Source organism: Paroedura picta, chromosome 1, assembly GCF_049243985.1.
Source record: "Paroedura picta isolate Pp20150507F chromosome 1, Ppicta_v3.0, whole genome shotgun sequence".
Classification (NCBI taxonomy): Eukaryota; Metazoa; Chordata; class Lepidosauria; order Squamata; family Gekkonidae; genus Paroedura; species Paroedura picta.
The window spans coordinates 60,468,623-60,494,213 of NC_135369.1; the positions used below are offsets into that span (position 1 = coordinate 60,468,623).

Sequence of the window (25,591 nt, forward strand, 5' to 3'; positions counted from 1 at the left end):
CAGCCGAAAGAATCTTTGCAAGTTGCTCGTGATTAAGACTTTACATCTCACCCTTTAATTAGTGCTAGGGAAAGCTTTTCTACCTTGTTCAAGGATTCTGGCAACTATTCTTGTCCAAAGAAGCAGCCCTGTAACATGAACTTTAAAGTAAGATACATAGTGGACTTCAGCCTCCCAATCATTTATGAGACTGAAATCTAACCACTGACTGACTAGATTTGCTGCTGATTTCTGGTTTCTGCCTGTGTATGTTAAGAACAACAAATAAATTAAACTGTAACACCATTTTTAAAGCATTTAGGCTACTGTTCCGCTCCTGCTAAATACTTCTTGAACTATTGGTTTCAGTTGCTAAGCCAACTGTATGCTTAAATTTCCTCCCATTAAAATTAGTTGAACTCAGATAGCTTTTTAAATGTATTTTTATTTATTCATTCATTTGATTTATATATTGCCCCTCACTGCAATGTCTGGCAATTTTCAAATAACTGTGGAGGACCCACATTCGGCCTGTGCTTCAGCAGCTGCACTGGCTTCCAATTGAATTCCAGAGTAGGTTTAAGGTTCTGGTACTTGCCATCAATGCCATCTGCGGTCTGGACCCAACCCCAAAGAGCATTTCACTCTGCAAATTCCAACAGGCTGGTGGTCCCTGACCCTAAGGAAGTATTTATTTATTATATTTATATACTGGCCTCCCCGGAGGCTCAGGGCGGTTTACATGAGAACAAACAACAATACATAAAACAGTCTATAAACATGTAGACCAGGCTGTTTTCAGTCCTGGCCCCTACTTGGAATGAGCTCCCAGGGGAGATCCAGACTATGTCAAAGCTGACACAGTTTTGCAGGGCTTCCACCAAGCTTTGGGCTGGAGCCAGTGACTTATTTGGTGGGGCCGACTGACATCTACAGGTCCCCCCCCCACCAGACTGAGAGATTGAACCTGCTGAGGCAGTGTCAAAGTTATTGTTGAAGTGCTGTTCTAATTGTTCCAGTTGGTGTGTTGTTGTTATTGTTATACTGTTACATTGATGTTGATAGTGTTCTGTGTAAATGTTCTAAAAAGTTTTATGTAAACCACCCAGAGCCGTAGGGAAGGGTGGTATAAAATATAAATAAACAAACAAACATCTATGACCCTCCCCTACAAAAATCTCCAACAGAGAGATACCTAACCTGAAGAAGATTTATGGGTAGTGATCAATAATCTGGCTGCTGTGACTACTTAGATCAGTGGTCCCCAACCTGCGGCCCGCGGCCCGGCGCCGGGCCACAAAGGCCATGGCGCCGGGCCGCGGCTCCCCTTCCCCGCCCCCCCCCCCGCAGTAAAAAACTTCCCAGGCCGCAAGCTTGCAGCCCGGGAAGCTACTTACTGCGGGAGGGCGGGGAGAGGGAATCAGGGCCGGGCCGCGCGGGCGCGGCCGGGCCGCGCGGGCGCGGCCGGGCGCGGCTCGTGGGCGCGGCCCGATCCACGGGTGCGGCCCGCGGGCGGCTCGTGGGCGTGGCCCGATCCGCGGGTGCGGCCCGCGGGCGCGGCCGGGCGCGGCTCGCGGCCGCGGCCGGAAGCGTGGGCGTGGCCTGCGCGGTCCCTGCGGGCGCGGCCCAATGCCCTGCCGGTCCCCAGCCTAATAAAGGTTGGGGACCACTGACTTAGATGCTGCTAAATTGTTAATTATGTTTTGATCACATTTTATATTGTTTATGTTTGGTGTTTAAATTTTTTTATGTGTTGGTTTTAAGTTATTCTTAATTCTTAACAACATTATGTATACCTCCCTGAGCCATTCTGGGAGGGTGGTATAGAAATTTGATTTTCAAAAATAATAATAATCCCTGGCTATTTAACAGTTAATTGTGATAGTCCTCATTAAATATTTTACCTCCGATTTCTTGTTCCAGTTTCAGCCAGTGCAAGGGCCTCCCAGCCATGGTTAAAGGAATTGAGTGGATCAGGGGATCATGTACTTCCCCCTTCTACCTTACCATATTTAGACAATTAATAACCATGAATAATAGTGTGTCTAATTGATAATCACTAAGAATGCAGCTGACCTATGTGTGGTCAACCTCCTGCAGGTGCTTCTATGCCTGATGGTCCTCCGATCCCAAGGAGGCATTCGGAGCTGTCAGGAAGAATATCTGCTCCAGGTGAGGCTGCAGCTACACAACTTCTAGTCAGCTGAATAAGTATGTAACCTTTTCCAGGAGCTGTATAAACATATTGGGGTTGTGTGTGTCTTTTCTCCTCTGTCCAGATCTTGGTCCTGCTGTAGCACCCCTCATCAACTGTGGGCCAAGAACATCCTCTCCATCTTCTACATTAGTGGATGGAATGGTGAGTAAATGGGAGTGAGTCTGTCTTCTGTTGCTCTGGTGACACTTGAGGCAGAATCTTTGCTCCGATTCCTTATATATATGTTGCATTGCCTCTTACTTTGTCTGCCATCTCACTGTCATTATTTTGTTGGGGGGAAAATAAAGCAAAATCCTCCCAAAGAGCAGGAAGCCGCCTGTGCCGATGCTGTTCCACTTTCATCTGCTGAGCCAACTGCAGTGAGTACTGAGAAGCTGGGTATGGTGCTGTTGCTTCTGCTGCTTTGGTTGAAAAAAAAGTCATGGGAGCATGCTGTTTCATGTAGAGGCATAACTAGACGGGCCTTTGCAGAACTCACCATAAGCTGCATCTTTTAGATTTGTTAAGTTTTCTTGCCTTTTTGGGGTGACTAATATCATTTTAACATTGAATTTGAAAAAGCCAAACTTTTAAATTTTCATGAGGACAACATAACTTTGCAGAAATCTTTCTGGTGTGGTGGTTCCTGACACCTTGTGTACTTTCTAGATTTTATATTGGAATGAATTCTCTTTGGCCTTGATGTCATTTGCACATGAAGGAAATTTAGACAGCATATTTGGACATGATTTGAAGTCCATTCTTTGGGAGATGTTTGTTAAGAAAAGGAAGATCTTAATATGAACAGAAATGAAGTTTGAAAACTGCCTGACTCCATGTCTCAAAATACTGTATGGTCAGAGGGGTAACATTGCACTTTTTTTTTGCAGGTTAACATAAGCTCTAAAGGGCCACCACCTTTTCCTGGTCCTCCTATAATGACATCTTCAGCGACTGGACCTTTGCCACCTCCTATTCGATTTGGACCACCACCAAGAGCGCCATATGGACCTCGGCCTCTTCCTCTCTCTCTAGGTATGCACACTATAATTTATCATGTCCTGAAATGTTTATGTAAAAATTGTATAGCCTTATAAATTCCAGAATCTTTTTCACATCCTGTTGCAGAAAAGGAACTCTTGTCAGCATGCAAATGAGAGAGTGTTCAGTTCTGTCTAGTGCAGAATTGGTAGATGCAAAACCAAAAAAGGAAACCGAAACTCAATCTGAACAGAAAGTCAGGAACCCAAGGATTAAGCTGTAACAGCAATATTAAAAAATCTTTACAAATATTTATTAAACAAAGTGCACTGATTCAGTTATTAAAAAAATAGTAAAAACAACACATATCTAACTGCATATGACAGAATGGACCCCAAAGGGTCTTCCTTATTTATAAAAGTTGGAGAGCTAATTACCAGTGGCTAAAGTAGTTTAAATACAGAATATTATTTTGATATAATGGATTTCTATTCACACCAATGGTTACTGTAGTATTTATAATGTGTTTGGAAGGCAGTTTGTGTGTATTGAAAGTTAAATGACACATTGATTGAAGAACTCTTCCACTATTTACTTCATGTGCTCAGAAATGTATGTGTAGGTTAGACAAGTGTCTCTGAATGAGTGCCATTTCCTACTTAGGTCCATATTTATTCTGTAAAAAGCAAATAAGAGAGAAGCTTCTTTCTGTCTTTATCTGCTGTTCTAGAGAGGGGAGTATGTGTGTGAAGAGAATGGCACATGTTGTTAAGCGATCCTTAATGCAAAGGCATGATGCTCTAGGCAAGCTTGAAATTTGGTAGAACATATTCCCCACCCCCAACTTTTTATTTTGTTTTCTGAAAGTCATATAGACTCTTACCTTTATCCTTCTTCATTCTCTTCTTCCAATCCATCAGCCAACTTGCTTTTATCTGCCCTTGCCCCAGGTCTTCAGTTATTCCTCCTTCATGCTTCCTTGGAGAAGTCTGTCTGTGCCAGCCATGCCTAGTTGCACAGTAGGGAAACCATAAGAACTTGAGGAGCACTTCACTTTTACCTCTGTCCCATCCCCACACTATTTTCTTTTTACCTCTTCCCGGTAACTCCTATATCCTCACCTGATCCTGCTTCCTTCTCTCCTTCCCAGTCAGTAACAAACCCACAGTACTGCATATATACCCCATCCTTATTACCATACTGGTAGGCTGACATTTTACTTCTTCTGAGTGCAAGGAAGGTGTCATCTTACCAATATGATACCCAGAAAACCTGTGTCTTGGGAGCAAAATTGCCAAGGTTATTGTTTTCTTTGTGGCACTGATCCACATATTTCTGGACATTTTTATCATTGCTGATCATGGCATCCATAGAAGTCATTATATCACAAAAGAAAGAGATCATTCAAGAAATCCTGTGGAGAAACTACCACAACTACCATCTGAGTATGGAATGAAACTATTCCCAAATTGATCCTCATGGCTGTTGGTTCCTCTGTTCTGTCATTGACAGAAGTATGCAGTTATACTGTTGTTGCTGATGATCTGCGGCCTTCTACTATAGTTGTCAGTGCAGCTTTCAAAATGTTTATCATCAGCCATCTGTTTAAGTCATTCCTAGTGGAGAGACTAGATGAAACACTTAAGAGTCTTCTTTGTCATGGCTGCATGGAGCACCTTTGCATACAAATATATATATATGCAAAGGGCCAAGCCCATTGCATTCAGGAATACAACGGGCACTAGATTAGGGGGGAGGAGTGGAAGAACTCTGTGTACAGCCTCCCCCTCCCCTCAGGACCTGGAAGGGCTGCAGGCAGCTGTTATGGAACTCACCGGTAGCAGCAACTCTCATGTGGAAGGGATCTGCAGCCTCCAAGTTTCAGAGAGAAGTGGAACGAGGAGAAGGGTGATCAGGGGTGGGGGACGGAAGGCAGTTGACTGGCCGTTGGACAGACAGGCAAGCCAGTTGGAGGAGGAGGCACTCAGGCGGGACAGCCACCCTGAATGGGTGTTAAGTGCTGAGTGGCATGTAAGACATGAGACATGTTCCTTCTCCAAGGCCTTACCAGAAATATTAAGTGGAACAGATATAAATAATATATATGATTCTTGCAGTGTGTACATGATTCTTGCAATCTTTTCTCCAGGTGTTGTCTAGGTATGAGAAAGCCTACTCACTTTGTTTTTCTTCCCTGTGTCATTCTGGCTTGGATAGCAGACAGAAAGCTTTTCCTGTATGAGTGTATGCACAAAAGGAGGCATACTGACAAGCAAAGGGGTTATGGTAGCCCAGATTAAGCACATCTCTGATTAAAAGTAGGAATATTACTAGAGACTCTTAGCATGAGCAGGCAAGAACAAAACAACGAAAATGGTGACCTCATGTGGTGCATAGCATAGTCACATAGCATAGTCTCATGGAGAACAATTATTTAATTTGGAGAGAACAAATTAATTGTCACTTTCTTGAAACAGGATTTCTCAATCCAGGATTCCCAGCCAGGAGATGATGATATGGCAAAGCAGAGAATCCAGGACTCCCACTAATGAAAAGATGGGAGGGACCATAATCAAGGCAGAAATGTGTTAAGAGATGCTAACAGCCAAAGCTGTGTGGTGTGAGCTGAAAAAGATGTGTGTTAAGCAGCCAGTTTTATTTATAAAAGAAACTTTTCATTAATAAGGTGGCGGAGGGGGGTAACTTTTGTCATCATCTGAATTCACTGAGCAGTTTTGTAGCTCAGGAAAAACTTAAAAGCATTCAAGGCAACGGTCAGATTTCAAAGAAAGCTACTAGCAATTTGCAATGATAATGGGGAAGAATATGGGGACAAAAGGAGTTCAGAATCAGCGTACAGTCCCATAAACTCTGGAGCAGAATGGAGCAGCAGAAAGGAAAAATCATTCTTGGTCGAAATGTGCAAGTGTATGCTCCTTGAGACTGAACTGCCTGACAAGTTCAAGGGAGAAGCAATCCACACTGATGCCTACCTGCAGAACACATTATTTACTAAAGGCACCAGCAGTACTCCAAGTGAACTATGGTACTGGCACAAACCCAGCCTGGATCATCTAAAAGTGTTTGGATCAAAGGCCTACACTTATATTCCTCAAGAAAAGCAGACCAAGATGGATCATAGAGTAGAAAAAGGCATTTTGTGGACTACACACTGGGATGCAAAGGATACAGAATCCTCAATCTAGAAACAGTCAAGATCTGGAGAAGGGGCTGCAGAGCCTAGTATGAGATGGTCAACCAGATCAAACAAAGAAATACCCCAATAAGACTTTTTTTAAATCAAGCAAAAGCTATACCTGAGCCCTTCCACATTGGAAAACATAACAAGAATGCCTGCTAAAGAAGCAGAAAAATGGAAAAAAAGCTGCAGAAGAAGAGATTGAATCTCTGATTAAGATCCAAACCGACTGTTAAAGAACAGCCTCCAGGGAAGAGGGTAGTAAGATGCAAGGGATTCTTCAAAACTTACCATGATGGAGCAGAAGAAATCCAAAGATTCAAAGTAAGATTCGTTGCTAAAAGTTATTCTCAGAAGCAAGGAGAAGCCTATGATGAAACTTTCACACAAGTGGTGTGACATATTTCAAGTAAAAATACTCTTTCGCATAGCAGCAGCAAGGAAGATGCATGTGGAACATCTGGATATAATGACTCCTTTTCTACATGGCGAAATACAGGAAGATGTTTACATGGAGCAGCCACCAGGATTTGAGCAATCCAAAGACAAGCAACTTGTGTGTAAACTGCAAAATAGCATACCTGGACAGAAACAGCAAGAGATTGGAACAAGAAACTTCATTAAATACTCCCCAGGGAAGGATTTGACAAAGGCAAAGCAGAATGATGCCTAGACTTAAGATATAGAGAAAACAAATGGATTTTCATTCTCACTTATATGGATGACCTGATTTATCCTTATCCATTGTTGTTCTTCTATATATTTATGAAACAGCCTAGGGGGTGGGACGTGTCTGGCTGTCCAAGTTGGAATAGGGCCAATCAGGGTGCAGCCAGCTTTGCCCTGACTGGCCCTGTTTTAGTGCCACTCAGTGCTTAACACCCACTCAGGGTGGCTGTCCTGCCCCTGAGTGCCTCCTCCTCCAGCTGGCTTGCCTGTCTGTCCAGCAGCCAGCCAATCACCTTCCGTCCCCCACCCCTGACTATCCCCTCCTCCTTCCACCTCTCTGAGGCTTAGAGACTGCCGATCCTGCTGCGTGAGAGCTGCCTGCAGCCTTTCCAGGTCCTGGGGGGAAGGGGGGACATCCACAGAGTTCTTCCAGTCCACCCCCCTAACCTAGCACCTGCTGTATTCCTGAATACAACAGGCGTGGCCCCTAGTTGACTATAAATTAATCATATTGAGTAGCCCATTCCTACTTATCACAGTATAAATGACTACAGCTGGGGCTGTCATCCTTTTTATATAGTCTTTTCATTTTCATAAATCAAAATATGTAAATCAGTGGTGTTTTAAATTACAGCATAATAATGTCAGTGTATAAATGTATGTGTTCAGGTTTTTGTGGAACCTGGGCTTTCAGAATCTTTTTCTGCCATAAAGCAGAGAAGTGATAGGAGGGTATGAAGGGCACAAATACTCCATTGTGTCTGTACTAGATCGGGGCTTTCTTTCCTTGATCTGGTTTGCAACTTAAAGTGAAAGTCTTGGGATTCTGTGTTCACTGTCAGATTTCAGGTTGAGATACTCATATTTGCTCTTAGATGTGTTGCCAAAGTGCTGTTGAAAGCAAAATTACTCAAACAGAATCTGCCAGCTTCATTGTTTTTCTTTTCCTTTTAGTGCGTGGTGCTCCTCCGCCACCCATTCCGAGAGACTATTCACCTGGTCCTCCCTTTGGAATGAGAGACTTCCCACCTGGCCCACTGCCACCCCCAGAGCACAGAGGATATCTCCGTGGACCTCCTCCCTTCCGGCCCCCAACCCCCAGAGATTATCCTCCACGGCTACCCCCTCAAGGCTTAAGGGACTATCCCCCTCCTGTGGTCAGAGACTCACCGCCTTCAGGAGCCAGTAACTTCCAAGGAGGTCCTCAGTGCCCGCCCTCCCCAGCCAGCTCACAGGACTCAGCACATCAACCTGAACAGAAACCATGACTTGAGATTTCTGGACTGAGCTCTACCACGTTTCATGTGGTGAGGATTTCAGTGGCTTCAACACAACCGTTTCCACTTTTAGATCTGGTTTCAATGTAGCTTTTTAAAAAATGCAAGAGTAAATTGTCTTCAATCTCTAGCATTGTGCATTTTGATCACCTTTAATGAGGACTTGTCCATCCTCCTGGGATGCAAGTATAATTTTTCTGTGATGAAGCTGAAGCCTGCTTCTTATAGCTGTGGTCAACTCACAGTTCTCGACGTGCAATATATGAAAAGTACCTGTGTGGTTAGTTTTTAATTCATGTAGCCTATGTAACAAACTGGTGGATGATTCATAATTCAAAAATATAATCTGAACATTTCCTGTGGAAATACTGTATGTAAGAAATGCTACCCCTTCAGCTATAACCTACAGTGACTGTAGACCAGTTGTTTACATAGGGCTTCTAACTCAAAGCTTTTTAAAAACATCTGGTGTAAAAGACCAGAAGCACAAATTACATTGTACTGGAAGGACAATTCTATTAATAAAGAAAGCAAGGTCCCTTTCGCTAAATTTGACAAATGAATTCTGTTTCATTTTCTGTTCATTTTCTTTCGTGGCCATAGAAGTGAAACTAAAGATTAATCAAGGAATGTGTTACAATGTGTTAGGACAACCTACCCCTTTTAGTAGAGGGATATGGTAGATCAACACACAATGGTATGCCCCTACCAAGAGGCTGTTTAGAGTCCTCATTGCGCAGGGAAATGCAAGCCAGGTATTTAAGAATATATCCCAGCTAGTGAGGAATGCCCCATAACCAAAGCACAGACTGGAAAAATGTGTTAGTTTCACTTCCGAGCTCAAAAATAGAACAACATGCACCTGAGTCATTATATAGTAATTGCTTAACAGCCCTTTATACTAGAGGTCAGTTTAACGCCTTGATGCATGCCATGTTTAGGTTGTTCTTGGGCAAGGCTGTTGGAATGTTTGCACAGTGCATCAGCTGAGATTTCTTTAAGGAGTAATCAGAACTGAATGCTGCCAGGAAGTGCAAGTAAAGAGGATCCATGACTTAAGGCAATTTTTAATCCATTTATAATCAGCTGTTGACTTGGTTACTTCAGTGTTGCTTGCCCTTGAGTTATACATACAAAGGCACTTCTAGGAGAACTTGCCACATCTGTTCCATTAACAGGGTTAGACCTGTTTCTTTAGAGTAATGCTGTGTACAGAATCAGGTCATTGGCCCATGAAGGTAAGTATTGTTTGATTGGTAGCAGCTCTTGGATGGACATCAGTTGTATCACATAGTGCCTTATTCTTTTAAGCCAGATATAATAGGAATCATAACAAAGAATATCTTACATGCAAAACAAATGCTTTACCACTGAACCATACGCCCCACATTATTAGGAGACATGCTGATTTAATGCATGGTTTACGGTAGCATCATTACCATTGTTCTCCTTAATATTTGTGAAAAGCCTCCTGCCTCTCCCCAGCCCGAATGGCTACAGAGCTGTCAGCCCAGCGGCCTTTGGGAAAAGGAGGCTGCCTGGTGGCATCATGAGCTGCAAGCTGCAAGCCCGCCCACCACGCCTCCTGCCATGCTCCACACGACTGCGACGCCATCAAGCCAGCAGCCTGCACATACAGGTCACCCACCACCATCAGAGCCCACAAGCACCTTGCCCGGCCAGCACGCTTCCCGCCTTGCCCATTGCTAGTGAGCCCGTGAGGCTGCAGAGCCATCAGCCCAGCAACCGCCAAGGACAGGAGGTCGCTCAGCGGTGTCAAGGCCCACCAGCAGCTCACCTGGCCATGAGGCGCTCCCAAAGCCTCACCCCCCAGCCCCTAACTCTCCACCACCCCAGCCGCTCCCCAGCTTTGCCCACCCAACCACCCCCAGCCCGCCGGCCACATCACCTGAACCGACTCCAGCCCTGTTGTCTCGGCTGCCTGTGAGAACTCTCAGTAAATCACCGAGTGCACCCTCAAGACGGGGGGGGGGGGGCGCTGCTAGTGCCTGTTGCATTGCGAATAAGTAAATAAAATAGCTGCTTTGAAGAAGCAAGAATGGTTGCAAATAAATCAGCAGATTCTACTCTCTTGATAAGAATTTGTCACTGCTGCATTTGGAATATTTAGAGCAGCCACCATTGTACCATTGCAAAAAGTGTTAGAACAAAGAACTTCCAGAATCTGAGACTAAGCCCTTCTGAGTAAATGTTAACCCATTCGGGACTGCTTATGAAGCATTCTTTCAGGCATGCCAAAGTGTTCAGAAAGTCAACGGGATCACTGAAGTCATTGGCTGGCCAGTATAGGTTTTTGACAGTAATTCCACCCAATACATAAATAAAAGGTGGTCTTGCAATGTACAGCTATAAAAGGACCAGATGAGTTATTGTGGCTAAACTCAACCACACATGTAAATAAAAACTGGCATAACTCGTCATCATTTAACTTTGTTTTAAGGGCCAGTATTCCCTTAAGGGGATTGATTATGGCGTCATTCCTCTTAATAGAAATGCATGTTGTAAGAACAAACAGGAATCTAGCACCATGTTAAAGACTAAGTTTCACTGCAGTGTAAGCTTTTTCATGGCCTAGAGCTCACTGCGCCTTAAATGGGCAGTAATCCACAGGAGGTTAGTCTTTAATGCCCTACCGGCCTGTTTGTTCCTCCTAACAGAACTCACCAAGCAGTCATAATAACTTCTAAAAGTAGAATAATCCTCCCCATTTTTGGTCAGCTATGTGTTCTCATACCACTAATGAGATACAAAACAATTTAATCAGTGCAGTTGCTACTTCGGCTAAGTGCAGGGTTACTAAAGCGTTCAAGCCAAGAGTATCTTCAAAGCTTAAATGATACTAGTTTGACTGGGCTGGAGTTCTTGATTAGCCATCTCAAATCAATCCACAGATGGAAGAATGACGCATACTGGAACACTTGCACCAATTATTGTAAGAGCAACAGTTTGTTGATACTGGCACATCTTTATTGCTGCATCGGGTTTGGCAGATGAGGACTTTCTGCCTGCTTTAGAGTTCTTGTATAGGTACAGAAACCAAGTTACAAAACTGAACACACACAACCAGTCCAATCAGAAGCAAACTCACAACACACTTTGGAATATCTGTGATAAAAATATATGTTCCAAAGGAACTGGGACTTCCTGTGTGATAGGACTGGGCTGTCGATCCTGTTGTACTGCCATGTAGCATATAATGTGCCCATGGGGCCAGCAGGGTAAATTATTCCTCTTGCCTGCTGAAGGATGATAGCTACTGTGGCTTTGTGGCAAGCGATTCAGTTCACAAGAGTCACTCTTTGTGTAGTGTTTGATGAAGGTGCAGATACAGTGGCTTCTTGGTCAACAGCTGAAGTTTCTTCCTTTTGAAGTCAGTGGGTTTTTTGTACCTGTAGCCAAAGAGAAAAATGACAACTCTCTTGTCACAGTTTAAAGCTACTCAAGATTTAGAACCCTACACTACTACTGAGAAAATGCCTTAATATACAGCAGATTATTATTAAAAGGTATAAAATACACACTGCTGCCAGTAATAGGTTACATCTTCTGACATCTGGTCTGTTCAATATCTATATATTTAAACATGGGAGAAACCAAATCACAAAACAGAACACTCACTTAGCATTAACTCCAACTTATTAACCACGCTAGTTACTTAGCCAACATTCTATCTGTATTGAGAGCCAAGCCTATTTCTATAGTTAATGTCCCATCAGTTGTTCATCTCTATAAACAGCTACTGCAGGCCACCTGGACATATAAAAGCCTGACTCAACTACTCATATAAATAATATAGCTGGGGTGCCCACCTCAGTGCCTCTGGGCATCATGTTGCCTATCAACAGCTATCAACAGCTGGCCATTACCCAGCAAACCTTCTTGACAGGCTGTGCAGAGCACAAGGATCTTCACTGTGTCACTGAAGGTAATCATTGGCAGCTATTTTGCAGCTGCACCCATCACAGTTTCAGAATTCCAAAGGCTGAAAAATCTGCGGTCCCTTCATTTCTAGGGTAATCCAAGTCCTGCCCTCACAACCCTTTCATTTAAATGTTAAGCCATATAAGAACTGTGACCAAAGATAAAAGCCCAGGGAATTCAGAGGATCTACTTATCAGCCTTCCGTGCTGCTTAAGGTTAATAGCAAAAATTGTATCTGACTTTCAGACAATGCTGAGAAATCTGCCTGGTGGATAGAGTCTGATCTCACATTTAAATTGTTTGTAGCTAATACACTTACAGTTCTATGACCACTGGCCCAGACTTAATTTCATCCATCTCCATGAAAGCAAAGCACTTGGTGCTAGTGAATCTTTTCTTAGGCTTATAGTGTTTGAATTCAAAGAAAATAGCTGCACCTGAAATTGGAGGGGGGAAAAAGTAAACAAAACAGGAACTGACAAGCCAAGGTACTGGTCTATTGAAAAAATATATAAAAGTATTTGTCAAAAGGTTTCTAAGTATTGCCCACACTTCTACTATAGCACTTATTTAGAGAAATAGGACTGATGTGTGGGGAATTAATATTAATTTCTCTCACACACACATCCCAACTCCCCAAACAACATATAAAAGGAATAAAGCAGATCTAGTTTATGAAAGGAACTATTGGGTTTAACATTATGAAGTATGAACATAGCAGTGACTCTGGATTCATTTCTGGCTCCTGCTGGCACTCTCCAATACCAAGGTCTTTAAAATGCTGGAGAACTTGTTTGGGGTGGGAGGTGGAGAAGAGCATTCACTGTGGTGAGGGAAGGGGATAAAATGTTCCTCAGTTTCTACTGGCCCTTCCCTAGCCCCACGAATGAGGTGGGGAGACTTGGAACAGTGGGCCCCCTAACTGTAGGTCACTGCTTAGCCACACAACTCTCCAGTATCAGGCTTTTGGTGGGTCTTGAAATATGAAAGTCACTTGGGATAAGCAACTTTTTCTGCTGTGCTTCACTGCATTCTAGAAAACAGTATGGAAGGGTAGAAAAACACATGAAAGCAAAAGAATCTCACCATTCCAAATTCTGACATTTTGTTTACAATCTAAGCCTTGTAAACTATTCGCCTCAAACTTTGATCTCCTACTTACACTTCGTTTACAATGAGAATCACACACCTTTTGTTAATTTTTCAACATGTTTCTGAATCTCAATGTCTACATTAAAATGAATATATGTGTCCTCCTTCCTTGAAGCAACAGGTGTGTCTTGCACAGGAGTAAGGTCTATTCCATTCAGATCTGTGGGGAGAAGAATTACTCGCTTTATCAAAAGGAAAAAAACCCTATAAACTATACTGCATTTCATAAAGCGTTTTATTTCATAAAAAATGTTATTTCTAGGTACTGAAAAGAACAATTATGCATACTGCTCGTGAAGAAGTGTGTTTCATAAATGACCCAAGTGTTACCCTTCAGACAAGTTGAATTTTCTTATTACCTCCAAAGAGAAAACAACATGCTCACATCATATTGGTAACAGGAGCATGCGTCTTGTATCATATGCATGGCACAGAACCCCTTAATTTGAAAGGAAAATCAGAATACCAATGTTAAAAATAAGTTCATTCAGTATTTATTTATATGGCAAATATTTATAGGGTGAGAGATGTATAAAGCAAGGCAAGATAGAAATTCCTTTTTATTCATCTCTCAACCAATTCCCTTATGGTGGAAACCACACAGGAAAATTATAAAAATGGTACTAACTCTGCGTCAGTTGACCCAAAAGGGAGAAAAATTAGATCTAATTGAAGGAAAGTTTACTCTTTATCGGCATTCGCATTAAAAAAAAGTGCTAATTGCCAGACCATTTGGAGCAGGTATCTATTATTTCTAAGGGAATTTATCTCTTTTTTCTTAGATTTAGCCCCAAAAGGAAATAAGTTGGCAAAGACAGTATTGGCCAAAGCCCAGTTGGTGGTACAACATTAAATAGATAACGAGTTAATCTGAAGTGCCCAGTCAACTAGTATAGGAAATTATACCTTTGACGCTAACTGTGATATAGGGATCAATGCACTGCCCAGCATCCTTAAGACCAATTTTCTCTATTTTGATAGTAAGCAACGTCATCCCAGGTTCGGATGGTAATCTGGGTAATAAAGTACCTGGCAAGAAAACAGACCAGAAAGTTAAACATGGTATCAAAGACCTTTAACACTGGTTTCATGGATGCTTCTAGCTTTGGTTTGCATTCTGGGACTGGACAATTCAGTCCACATTACTGGCTGTTTTGAAGGGAGGACTGTTCCTTTACATCACATCCAAACTTGTCCCCAATACTCTCACACACAGGATTAGCAAGCGTATCATAAGTGACTCTAGACAAAACAACTTTCTTTTCTAGTTTTACCATGAAGGTGATGAACTAGCATAATCGCAAATATCAGATGCACTGTAAAGGTAAAGGTATCCCCTGTGCAAGCACCGGGTCATGTCTGACCCTTGGGGTGACGCCCTCTAGCATTTTCATGGCAGACTCAATATGGGGTGGTTTGCCAGTGCCTTCCCCAGTCACTGGGGAAGATGCACTGTATGAGCACATAAAATCACTGCACAGCACAAGGTACATGAATGCCCAGTTTTAACTGCTGTCATTTCAAACTGCCAATACTGAGTTCTGCAGTAACACAAATCATAACTCCAGGTACCATGAGAGCAAGAACTTATAGCATAGCTGCACATGAATCAAAATATTTCAAATAATGAAGATATGAATTACCCTAGATGGAGGGAAAGTAAAGTCCATTATTTTTGCTTGCTGAAGCCAAACTCACAATTAAAGTTGCAGAAGTAACACTTGCGTGAAAGCAAGCACAACTGTATGATTATAGATTTTTAGTATAATTAGGATTCAGTAGCTCTAGTTTCACTATCTGCTTTTTAAACAAAAACAGATAGTTCTTAAGAGCCCAAGGCTCTCAGAAGTCAGACAGCAGCTCTAGTGAACAGACCAAAGACCAGGTTCAGAAGTGCTAACTAGGGTTAAACATAGAAGCTTCAGGAGGAGTACAAGCCTGTGTGTGTGAGTGAGAGAGACAGGGAGCTTTCTTTAAAAAAGACACATGGATAAAATTCCTGTGCAAGTTCAGCATTAGGGTCAGGAAGTGAGAGGATAAGTTATCCTCGCTGGTACAACATTCCGTATAGTTTCAGTTGAGTACCCTTTTTTACTTACCTCTTAACATCTTTAAACAGCCAAGCTAGCCATGAAGGGCAAAAGCCACCAGGGGTTTTTGCATTATCCAGTGCTACATGTATGATAATTTGCCCATGGGACAGAAATTGTGGGTACATGCTCAATGCACACAGCTCTTAGCCCTCAGAAAACAGATGCATCCCCTTGAGGATAGAGTTCCTGAACTGGAGAAGCTGCGAGGCAGAGATAGGTAAGTAGACAAGACCTTTAAGCATCTGCTAGAAAGGTTCTACTCATGTCCTGAGAGATCCTCGAGCATCACAGAAATTGAGGGTCTCTAGGTTGGAGAGGAAGGCTAAGGAAGGAAGACATCTTTCCTTGTATGACACACTAATACCTCTCATGCCACAGCCTTTTGGGCTTTGTGGGAGATTGATTAGATACTAGGTAATTCAATCATTAGGAATTTAGAGACTGTTTTGACCATATGGAGACTTCCCTGTCTCTAGGGAAAAATGCAGCTATCATACTCTGTCCAAAAAGTATTAAGCAGGGTTTTTTCTTTTGTCCTTAACCATGCAAGCTTCATGGCAGGATGAAAATTTGAACACACAGCTCCAACCACTACTCCAGCTACATATTTAATTAATTTTATGGAGCAATTAATATTGCATTTAAATTCACTACATGCCAAGGAAGACCAGAAAGACATGAGAGTTAGCTTGGTGTAGAAGTTAAGAGCAGCGGCTTCTAATCAATTCCCCTCTTCACCTCCACATGCAGCAAGCTGGGTGACCTTGGGCTAGTCACAGTCCTGTTAAAGCTGTTCTCAGAGCAGTTCTGTTAGAGCTCTCGCAGCCTCACCTACCTCACAGGGTGTCTTGTGGGGAGAGGAAGGGGATTATAAGCAGTGAAAAGCAGGGTATAAAAACCAGCTCTTCTTCTTCTTCAATGCAGAATGAGATGCCAGAGTGCAAAAGGCTTGTTGTGACATATACTACCCAAAGGAGATTCCATCCAGACAAGACACAGCACTTGTTTTTAAAAAGGCAGTAAAATAAATAATTTCCTATACCTTTATGAGCTATCACCTTAACAATTCACCTGCTACATTTTGTTCCAATATTACAAATATGAAAAATAACAGTTCATATGGATTTATCCTTCCCCTCAAATATTACAAACCTTGCAGAATAAAACTTTATTTTATTTTTACTTCAAAAGGAATAGTAGATTTTGTTTTATTGACCACAAAAATACATGGCATGACACCAATAGGAGTTTCCCACAAGAATAGGAAAAATGATTTGCAACCTTGCAAAGTGACAGCTACAGGAAAAAAAAAACAGCTGGCTCTGCAACTAATATAACAGCATAGGCCTCAAAAACACCAAGATGAACATCCTACATGAATTTTAAATACTGCAATAACCATATCTGCCTTCTTGAAAAATAGCTACAGAGAATTGTCCCAAATCTGGATGGAGAATCCAGGTTAACTCAGAAGTAATTAAGAGAGCACAGAGCTTTGAGGGCCTGGGAGTATATTCAGATGAGAAAAGGAAGGTGTGTTGATTTTCAGATGAAACCCCAGCTCACCCATTTGGGTCCCTATGAAAGGCAAGTTTCCCTCGCTGACAATGCTAATGTTGGCCTTAAAAGACCTTTGCTGGAAGCTAATGCAGTAGCATTTGTCTTGCAGCATTGATTAATTTCAATTAGAGTACTAATATTCCTTTAAAAAAATTAATATATACTTCAGTTTTTAATTTTTGCTCTACAGCTTCCTTAGTTTTTAATCAAGTGTTTCTTTAACCATTCTGGGCTTCTTTTCTGTGTCTTTCTTTAGCATTTTCAAGGTATTTAATTCCTCCTTTAAATTCTTTCCTTTTTCCAAAGTTTCTTCTTGCTTACACTGGATAACCTCCAAGTATCCTGTGCATCATGTGTGAACATGCCTGACCAACTGCAACATAATCTTATCAGTTACAATAACGCCCTCCAGAACTCATGACAACACCGTAAACCTGGTGTTGACAGACAGAAGTTTCTTTGTGCAAATTCTCTATTAATATCCAACAATGAACTAAAAATCCACTTTCAACTGAAGCATTATTATGAGACAGGATAAAATGCATCCTGACATTCCACAGATACAAGAAGTTCCATCAGCCACCAAAATAACCATTTAAAATATGTCCAATCCAACTTCATCAACTTGTTTTGCCACATATGCTTGAAACTGAACCTTGGATTCATTGTGGGCAGCTGCGGTTAAAGCAGAGTACTGTTGCTTTGATTTTTCAGCTGTTGTATCATTGATTCATTTGCTGCATACAGATGTTCAATAACAGTCCTTATTCTGGTAATTCCAACATTTGGTTTATGTATAGTAACAGTGGGATCTAACGCTGATAAGCCACAAACCATCTTGAACTTCAAAAGGCTTATCTCAATCAACTTTTCAACAACAGCTGCTGCCATGTTTCAATATTTTGGGTAAAACTTGGCCACTTCACATTCACTTAGTTTGGTTTCTTTTAAGAGTTTCATTGCTGCAAAATCAATTTGGATCTTACATTACAGATTTTATGCAACTTGCAGGCTGTTAGGGAGCCTTAATATTCTTCAACGAACTATGGGAGCAGAAATAGCAGTGTATTATGCCTGTCTAGGTGGGGAATCTTTGAACAGACAATACATGATCTGTATGAAATCTGCATGAAATCCTGTTTTAAAAGACCTATGGATAACATGAAGGCTACACATTCCAAGGTCAATCAATTACGTTTTCTTTTTCTTTACAGTCAAGGTGTCACTTCTTTCAATTTTTTTCCAGAAAAAAAGTAATTTACATTTAACACATCCATAGTAATTTTGCAACTGGTTAAGAAGACATGCATTGAAACCAGAGGGGTGTAGTGAGAAGAGGAAGAGAAGGCAAATGTAAGCCCCTTTGAGACTCCTTCAGGCAGTGAAAAGTGGGGCATGAAAACCAACTCTTCTTCTTCTGGAGGTCTTCCTCATTAGCAGTTTAAAGAAAAACACTGATGTGTGGAGTTTGGGGGCAGGGCAGAATTCATCCCCTAAATCCATTTGACCCTTTTGAATTACCTTATTCAAAGCTTCATCAAAGCATATAAACAAACATCTGGCATTGTTTCAGTTGGTTCTGCAGGTTTGAGAGGTATGGTGCCAAGCCAAAAACTACAACATACGTTGTTTTGGGCAATCTGGCTGAGAACATTCATTTGAATAACATTTTGATGATGTTGTACAAATTAAATGACATCTTCCGCATAACAGGCTGCAAAGTCCTCAGGCATTCTGCTGCCCTAACAGCCTTTAATTATACTGGTAGCCTTACTGTTTTTTTGTAGCAGGCAGCTCTCACATTTTTCATCACCCTAAGCATGTTTGTCACTGTTTTCAGAGCTACTGTTTTCCCCCTATGCTTTTACTACCTGAACTTGTACTTGGTTTTGAACCAAAAATGGCCTGCTAATTCAATTTCAGGTTCAGGCTCTTCTGGCATAATGGTCCCTATGCATGAGACTGCATAGTTCTAATTTCCAAATTACTAAGTTAAAAAAATTGTGTAGCACTTTACTATAACCTTTGTATTTATCTTTAGCAACCAATAATACCAATAGAATTAACTCAGTATGGACTTTGACATGCAGTTATTGCATATTAAAAACTGTCCTCTTACAAGCCATCTTCTAAATGTAGTTCCCAATGCAAAGTACCACAGAAGCACTCACTGCATGTCTTGCAAGTAGGTGCTTTCTGGGGCTGGTATTTTCTGGCTTCCAGAATGTGTAATTAGCAGATCAGCAGCAAGAAAGGAGGTGGGCTTGAATGCTTGCAGACCATTTCTGCAGTCTAGGAAAAGCAGAGACCTCATCTGCAAGCTTTAAGTTTTAGAGAGGTCAGGGGAAAGCCAGTGAGAGCTTGTTCTCTGTAGAATTCCACAGCAAACAAACCCAATTTGCAAACTGGGCATGAACATCAAATGGGCGTGAACATCAAAACAGCAGCTTGGGGTTTGGAGCAGCACATGAACTGAACCTCAACCCTAACCAAGCTGAAAGGACGTTACTGGAACCAAGCTGTTCCATCAAGTTCGTTTCTCCCTTTCTCCCGGTCATGGTGAACAGGTCCACTGGTCAGCTGTTAGGCTTAAATGGCTGCCAGCCATTTAAACTGTCAATTTCGCTTCTCCAATGGGCTAAATGGCTGCCAGCCATTTAAATCTAACAGCTGACTAATGGACCCCTGCTCAGCTGCTAAGGTTAAATGGCTGGTCCTGAGCAGCAGAACAAACCCAGCAAAAAATCTGGTAAATGTTCAGGGAAGAGCCTTCCTAATCATCAGTTCCCAAGTGCCAAACCAGACCAATTTGGCCTGAACTTTGGTTTGTGAGCCAGTTCATGCCCATCCCTAATCACAACCCCAACACAGGGAGCTGAATGTTGTCTTTCTACTGTGAAGGCCTAGGATATTGTCAACATGTGCTTCTTAATTTTATTTATTATATTTACATATCACCCTCCCCTTGTATGTAAAGTAAATGTAATATTTGCAAAAATGTTCTATTTTAATGGATAATTTTGAGTTTAGAATAGATGGGGTTTTGTACCCTGCTTTTTACTACCAAATGGTAACATAGGGGTGAGCCTGTGGCTCAGTTGAAGAGCCCCTGCTTTACATGCCGAAAGTCTCAGATTCAATTCCTGGCATCTCCAGTTCAAAAGACCAGGCAGCTAAGCTCTATTCTACAGCCACATCTGTTCTGATCCCTGACAGAGCTCTTAATAAGTACCAGACTGAGTCAGCTTGACTCAGAGTGCCACCCTGAATCTATTTATTTGGGTCCCAAACAACTTCCTATAGGTCCTATATTTGCCCATCCATTTTATTTTGTACCATCATTGTAAAACCACACATTTTACCATTGAGTTTGTACCAGTTCTCCTTCAGCTTCTGACTAAAGCCTTCAAGCAGCCTACGGGAAATATGCTACAAGGCTCAATAACATTGGAAATTATTGCTTCATAAGAAGCCATGTTTCTCTGCTAAACATAAATAGTTCTGGATTATGATTTCCAAACCAATCTCAAATTAATCATTGAGAGTAGTAGAGGACATGACTGAATTTTACAGTTGGATAGAAGAAACAATGCACAATTTGTTGATCTGTCAAAATATCCCATCTTCAAGCAGACTGAAACTGTTTCCAACTCCTTTTAATGCAAAAAAATGTTACAGGAAGCCAGTCTGCTTCTTCATAAAATAATGCTTTCTCTTACAAGTTCTGTTTTATTCTGTTTTAGGGTTACTAATCATCAGTCAACAAACATGTGCAAAATCATATAATCAAATTATGGAATATGTGTTCATCATTATGTACTACTTCTCTACTCCAACTGCCACAAGTGTATACTGTCCTCTAACAGCTGCATTTCAAAAATGTAATATTCACATTTCGCCTGACTCTGAACCAAATTCCTTGACTTTCTCTGACCGAAGAAAGTGGCAACTTGGAACTATGTTTATGTACTGCTCCCCCCACAGATTCTGATTTCTAAATATTCCAGATGCCAGTACAGATAACTCCAGATATTCTTTCCAGGATCCCTCCTTCCCATTTGTGTTGTTTGAAGATGAAATTATTTCATGCACTTCTGTGAAGCAACGAAAACACTTCAACACTCTCAACGTACAGACTTACTTAAACTAAACTACCTAGACAAGGAGTGGCCAGAACTGTGGCTCTCTAGTTTTCCATGGACTAAAATTACCATGAGCCCCAACTCATAGTAATGGTAGTCCTTGGATATGTGGAGACATACAGTTTGACCACCCCTAATCTAGACTATCCAGCATGTATTAAACACAAATGGAGTTCTGGTCAAGTTTAGAATCTAACAGCTAAATATCTAAAGAGTGAGGCCACAGCAATACAAACATAATCACAATTAACAATTGTTCACAATCAAATGTTACCATACCTTCATTGGCTCCTGGGTTAGATGAATGATGTAGCACATGGTTATATGATGGAGTCATGCATGTAGAAGACAAGACCATTGTACAATTAGGCAGCACAAAAACACAATATAGAATTAAAGGAAAGGAGAGTGTACAGACAGAACAAGCAACACAGCAATTACAAATTCAGCAGAGCAGTAAATCAAAAATAACAGGAATTGATGCTTCAGAAAAAATCTAAGTGTGTACAAGCCACCTCCTGCCATTACCCACATGAAACTTTGTAAGTATAATTCTGACATTTTTAAACCCACAAAAAGCAAGGCATCAATTACCTTACAAGTTGAGAAAATCTTTAGAAAGAAGATAAATAAGACTGTAAACTAGGCCTTAGCCATGGTGGTGCACAAAGGAGCAGAACCCCTCCGGTCTTTTGTCACAAACCTCCAATCAGCACTAGGGATTGATGTGAAATCTGTCACAAGTCTTCTGTTAATAAGAGAGGGCATCTTCTTCCCCCCTCCAATCTCCCTCCCAGACTTTGCCAATGAGGGAGAGATTCTCCTGCCCTCCTCCTGCCTCACTAACCAACTTTCCCTTTGCACTTTGCTTCCTGCATAAAGTAGTTACTCTTGTTGTTCTCTGAAGCATATGACATAGTCCTTTTTGTGCCTAAACTTGTTATCTCATGGTAATCATGGATTCTCTGATCAGCAGCACTGAGAGTTTTTTTTTTGGGGGGGGGGGCTCTATTTTAACACCAGTAAGGAGTATTCAAATGTGTTCGGGTTCTACCTCTTTATGCCCCCCACAGAGAACTTTGCTCTGTGGGAGCTGATAAACTGGTGATCCCTGGCCCACAAGATCCACTGGCCTCGGTGGAGTGAGCTCCCAGAATAGCTGAGGGCCCTGTCGGAGTTGACACAATTCCACAGGGCCTATAAGATGGAGCTCTTCCACCAGGCATTTGGTTGAGGTTGAGAACAAGGAAGATCTTGGGGTCCCTCCTTCAAGGAAAATATTCTGGACATTTTTATCTCAACCATCTCCTTTAAGGCATGGCAGGAAAGGGTTTGTCGGGAGTGGGTACATTTTATTGTTTTATTATGTAAACCACCACAAGCCAGCTAGTCTAGGAGTAGCAGTAACCAAATCAAATTTTTAAAAAAGAAGAAGAAGAGTTGGTTCTTATATGCCGCTTTTCCCTACCCAAAGGAGGCTCAAAGTGGCTTACAGTCGCCTTCCCATTCCTCTCCCCACAACAGACACCCTGTGGGGTGGGTGAGGCTGAGAGAGCCCTGATATCACTGCCCGGTCAGAACACTTTTATCAGTGCCGCGGCAAACCCAAGGTCACCCAGCTGGTTGCATGTGGGGGAGCGCAGAATCGAACCTGGCATGCCAGATTAGAAGTCCACACTCCTAACCACTACACCAAAGGGGTGGATGGTATCAACATCCTCCTCTGTATTCTGCCTTTTACAGGCATACTTGTGACCATTTTACAGTGTGGGCCCAAACAGCTCTTTTGTTGTTGTTTGTTGTTGTTTTTTGGGGGGTGATCTCTGTACCAGAAGCTCACAATGGATCAGGGCATCACAGCATTTCAAAATCAAATGATGATAATGAATTGGCACTGGAAACACCTTTGCTCTCTCCTTGAACTGGGCTTGATGGGGGAGAGAAGAGTCCTCCCAGTTTCCCTTCCCATCTGTGTCAAGCACAAAAGCTAGTCTTCCCCTGCACACTGGGCAGGCTGAACTTGCCATTTTCTCCAGTGATCTCTCTAGTCTGGGGATTGCGTGTAATTCTGAGAATCTCCTTATTAGATCTCTCATGTTGTTTGATTACATTGTCTTATACCACATAATCCACCTTCAGTCTCAAGCAGAAAATTGGTAAATAAATTCTAAAGCATAAATAAATACATAATAATATAAAGATTTGCTTATCACCACTGTACTCATTTCCCTCCGGCAATAAAAAAAAATTCTGGATCCGTGCCTGCTATAAACTAATGTTGGTAATTTAAGAACCATCCTTATCCATGGTTCCTCTATATAGTTGTGAAACAGCCGGGGGGGGGGGGGGGGGACGTGTCCAAGTTGGAATAGGGCCAATCAGGGTGAAGCCAGCAAAGTTTGCTGCACCCTGAAGAAGAAGAAGAGTTGGTTCTTATATGCCGCTTCTCCCTACCCAAAGGAGGCTCAAAGCGGCTTACAGTCGCCTTCCCATTCCTCCCCCCACAACAGACACCCTGTGGGGTGGGTGAGGCTGAGAGAGCCCTGATATCACTGCCCGGTCAGAACAGTTTTATCAGTGCCGTGGCGAGCCCAAGGTCACCCAGCTGGTTGCATGTGGGGAAGCGCAGAATCGAACCTGGCTTGCCAGATTAGAAGTCCCCACTCCTAACCACTACACCAAACTGGCTCTCCCTGATTGACCCTGTCCTTGCAGCTCCCGCCTCTTTGCTCTCAGACACACTTCAGTGCCTAGAGCCAGCAGCAGGTAAGGGGAGAGGGCCCTAGGCAAAGGGTGATGGTGGAGGCCTGCTAGCAAAGGCCTCCCGGCCTGCTAGGCAGGGTTGGCTAGCAAAGGCCTCCCGGCCTGCTAGGCAGGGTTGGCTAACAAAGGCCTCTTGGCCTGCTAAGCAGGGCCTGCTAGGCTGGGCCTGTTAACTGCCTGCTAAGGAGCTCTGTCCCAGGTCTACTAACAAGCTGGCCAACCCCCACCCGCCCCACTTGATCCAGCTGCGAGCTGTGGCCCAAAGCCACCTTAAGCTGCCTGACTGGGGGCCAGAGGAGGGGGCCCTTTCAAGGTCTGTTCTTAGGAACGGGCTTTGAAGCTAGTTTTAGACATAACATAATGGGAACAGGAAGCACAAGACAGAAGAAGAACATATTAAGTAACGAATGTGTATCAAACACAAAAATACTGTTGTATCAAACACCATTACAAATTCCTTTTTGTTCTGAGTGTGACTAAATATGCAGCCATCTGATTGTCTTTTGGTCAACATAATTCTATAGCAAGCTAGTTTATTTTAGGCATATCCTATTAGAACACATTAATTTATTATGGCACAGTCTCCAATATGAATTCTGTATTATTGATCTTTCTGAGCCATACCACATCTGAAAATTGGTAAAGAATCAGTGATCACTAGATTTGGCAGATCTCATTAATAACAAGCTATTGAAGCTATTGTTTAGTTAGGTTGATCCATTTTATAGGATCTGCAAATCCATAAAATAAAATGGTAGAGTCTGACCTGAAATGGCAAAATCCACTGTAGCACTCCAATATTCCAGTCAATCAGATTTCAACTGATGATCATCCAAGTGGTCTAGTTATACATGACTCCACGGCTATAAGTATCCAGTCTGATTTCCCCATTTGGTAAATAATAGGTCTCCTACCTGGAACTCTAGCAGGAAAAGTGTCTGGAGAGCCTGCTCCAGCTCCACCCTCTTCATCATCTTCCTCAAACTCCAAGTCTTCCTCTTCACCAGGAGCCAAGATCTTCCTTTTTAAAAAGTGCATAGAAACAGCAAGTTGACTCATACATACAATTAATTCCTGACTGATTCAATTGAAAAGACTGCATTGAAAAATATTGCTTCAGGTGATATTAGGGACCATGAAAGCTGCATGTTGGTTAACCTGAAAGGGCTGCTTAACACATGCAAATTTATCACTTCACGCTGAAGTCAGTGACCATGTGAGGACTTGTCCTGAGGCTATAATCCTGTGCACTTACTTGGAAGGAAGTACCATTGATTAAGTAAGTACAGAATCCTAGATATTATAAATCTGCAAACTACCAACATCCGCAAGATAGACAAAATATACTCTAAATTAGCGATCCCCAACCTGTGAGCCACAGACCACATGTGGTCCTTCGACTAATTGGAGTTGGGCCCCGAAGGACGCCTTCTCTCCCCCCCCCCCAGCCCTTTACAACACACTTCATTGTTGTGGTGTGTCTGTATCTTATTTTGAAGTGATGTTTAAACATTACCATAGCGATCAGAGAGTGCTAGGCCAGTGGTTGAGAGTAGAAGGCTAAACTACCCCCCCCCCCCACACCGGGCCTCAGTAAAAGGCGGTGAGTGGTCCCCGGTGATAAAAAGGTTGGGGAC

The 25,591-nt window shown here is 42.3% G+C and overlaps 2 protein-coding genes across 5 annotated transcripts in view; one reads left to right on the top strand and one right to left on the bottom strand.

The window, feature by feature from the left end:
* Positions 1-8,861, top strand: part of MIA3 (MIA SH3 domain ER export factor 3) — a 53,461-nt gene extending 44,600 nt beyond the window's left edge. For 2 of the 3 annotated variants that reach the window (XM_077340132.1, XM_077340141.1), the window contains 5 exons: positions 2,080-2,151; positions 2,259-2,338; positions 2,485-2,556; positions 3,067-3,211; positions 7,980-8,861. In XM_077340132.1, the coding sequence (XP_077196247.1) occupies positions 2,080-2,151; positions 2,259-2,338; positions 2,485-2,556; positions 3,067-3,211; positions 7,980-8,293 (683 nt within the window). In that variant the 3' untranslated portion in view covers positions 8,294-8,861. The remainder of the gene's footprint in view (positions 1-2,079; positions 2,152-2,258; positions 2,339-2,484; positions 2,557-3,066; positions 3,212-7,979) is intronic. The other variant, XM_077340150.1, reaches the window with a different exon arrangement.
* A 2,407-nt stretch (positions 8,862-11,268) lies between these two features.
* The window catches only part of AIDA (axin interactor, dorsalization associated), a 31,214-nt gene continuing 16,891 nt past the window's right edge, over positions 11,269-25,591 (bottom strand). The window contains exons 6-11 of one of the 2 annotated variants that reach the window (XM_077340200.1): positions 24,869-24,975; positions 21,471-21,482; positions 14,303-14,425; positions 13,434-13,556; positions 12,564-12,681; positions 11,269-11,712 (exon numbers count right to left, since the gene is read on the bottom strand). In XM_077340200.1, coding sequence (XP_077196315.1) covers positions 11,616-11,712; positions 12,564-12,681; positions 13,434-13,556; positions 14,303-14,425; positions 21,471-21,482; positions 24,869-24,975 — 580 coding nt within the window. In that variant the 3' untranslated portion in view covers positions 11,269-11,615. The remainder of the gene's footprint in view (positions 11,713-12,563; positions 12,682-13,433; positions 13,557-14,302; positions 14,426-21,470; positions 21,483-24,868; positions 24,976-25,591) is intronic. The other variant, XM_077340210.1, reaches the window with a different exon arrangement.